Raw genomic sequence first — 780 nt, forward strand, 5'->3', positions numbered from 1 at the left:
CTCTATTTGTTCGGCCCTCTGATGTAGAACATTCCCCGACTCGTATGTTCTATTGTCGTGAAGTCTTTTACAGTTGCAAGGAGACCTCGTTCCCGGCAATGACAGTCATAGGAAGATGTGCAGTCCTTCACATCAAGGACTATTGCTCATGTAATAATAACCTTCACACTATACAACCTAAAAACCTCCCTCTCTCTTTTATTTATCCTTTTTATTATTCTTCTTCATCATCATCATCATCATCATTGTCACAGTCATCATCATTTTATGTCTGCTCTTCCATGGTGGCACAAGTTGGATTGGTTTCCCAAAGCAGTGGTTGATGGTTGAGTTCCTTGCTCTTCCTATAGCCAAACCCTTTTAGTTGCCTTCTTACACACAGACTCTGTGTACCTGTTATAATACCAGGCTGCACAGTAAATAGATATACCTACATGCAACTGATGGCAACAATGATGATGATGATCGTCACCATCATCATCATCATCATCATCATCATCATCATCATCATCATCGTTTAACGTCCGCTTTCCATGCTAGCATGGGTTGGACGGTTTGACTGGAGACTGGCAAGGCAGGGGTGGCCGCACCAGGCTCCAATCTGATCTGGCAGTGTTTCTACAGCTGGACGCCCTTCCTAACGCCAACCACTCCGAGAGTGTAGTGGGTGCCTTTTATGTGTCACCAGCACGGGAGCCAGTCAGGCGGCACTGGCATCGACCACGTTCAGATGGTGCTTTTTATGCGCCACCGGCACAAGAGCCAGTTGGGGGCTGGGGG

At 46.7% G+C, this 780-nt stretch overlaps 1 protein-coding gene across 1 annotated transcript in view; it reads left to right on the top strand.

Annotated features, from left to right (window-relative positions):
- The window catches only part of LOC106870580 (protein polybromo-1), a 142,866-nt gene that overhangs the window by 99,915 nt on the left and 42,171 nt on the right, over positions 1-780 (top strand). The window contains exon 28 of the mRNA XM_052978118.1: positions 4-150. Within this exon, the coding sequence (XP_052834078.1) occupies positions 4-150 (147 nt within the window). The remainder of the gene's footprint in view (positions 1-3; positions 151-780) is intronic.

This window comes from Octopus bimaculoides, chromosome 30 (genome assembly GCF_001194135.2).
Source record: "Octopus bimaculoides isolate UCB-OBI-ISO-001 chromosome 30, ASM119413v2, whole genome shotgun sequence".
In the NCBI taxonomy this organism is placed as follows: domain Eukaryota; kingdom Metazoa; phylum Mollusca; class Cephalopoda; order Octopoda; family Octopodidae; genus Octopus; species Octopus bimaculoides.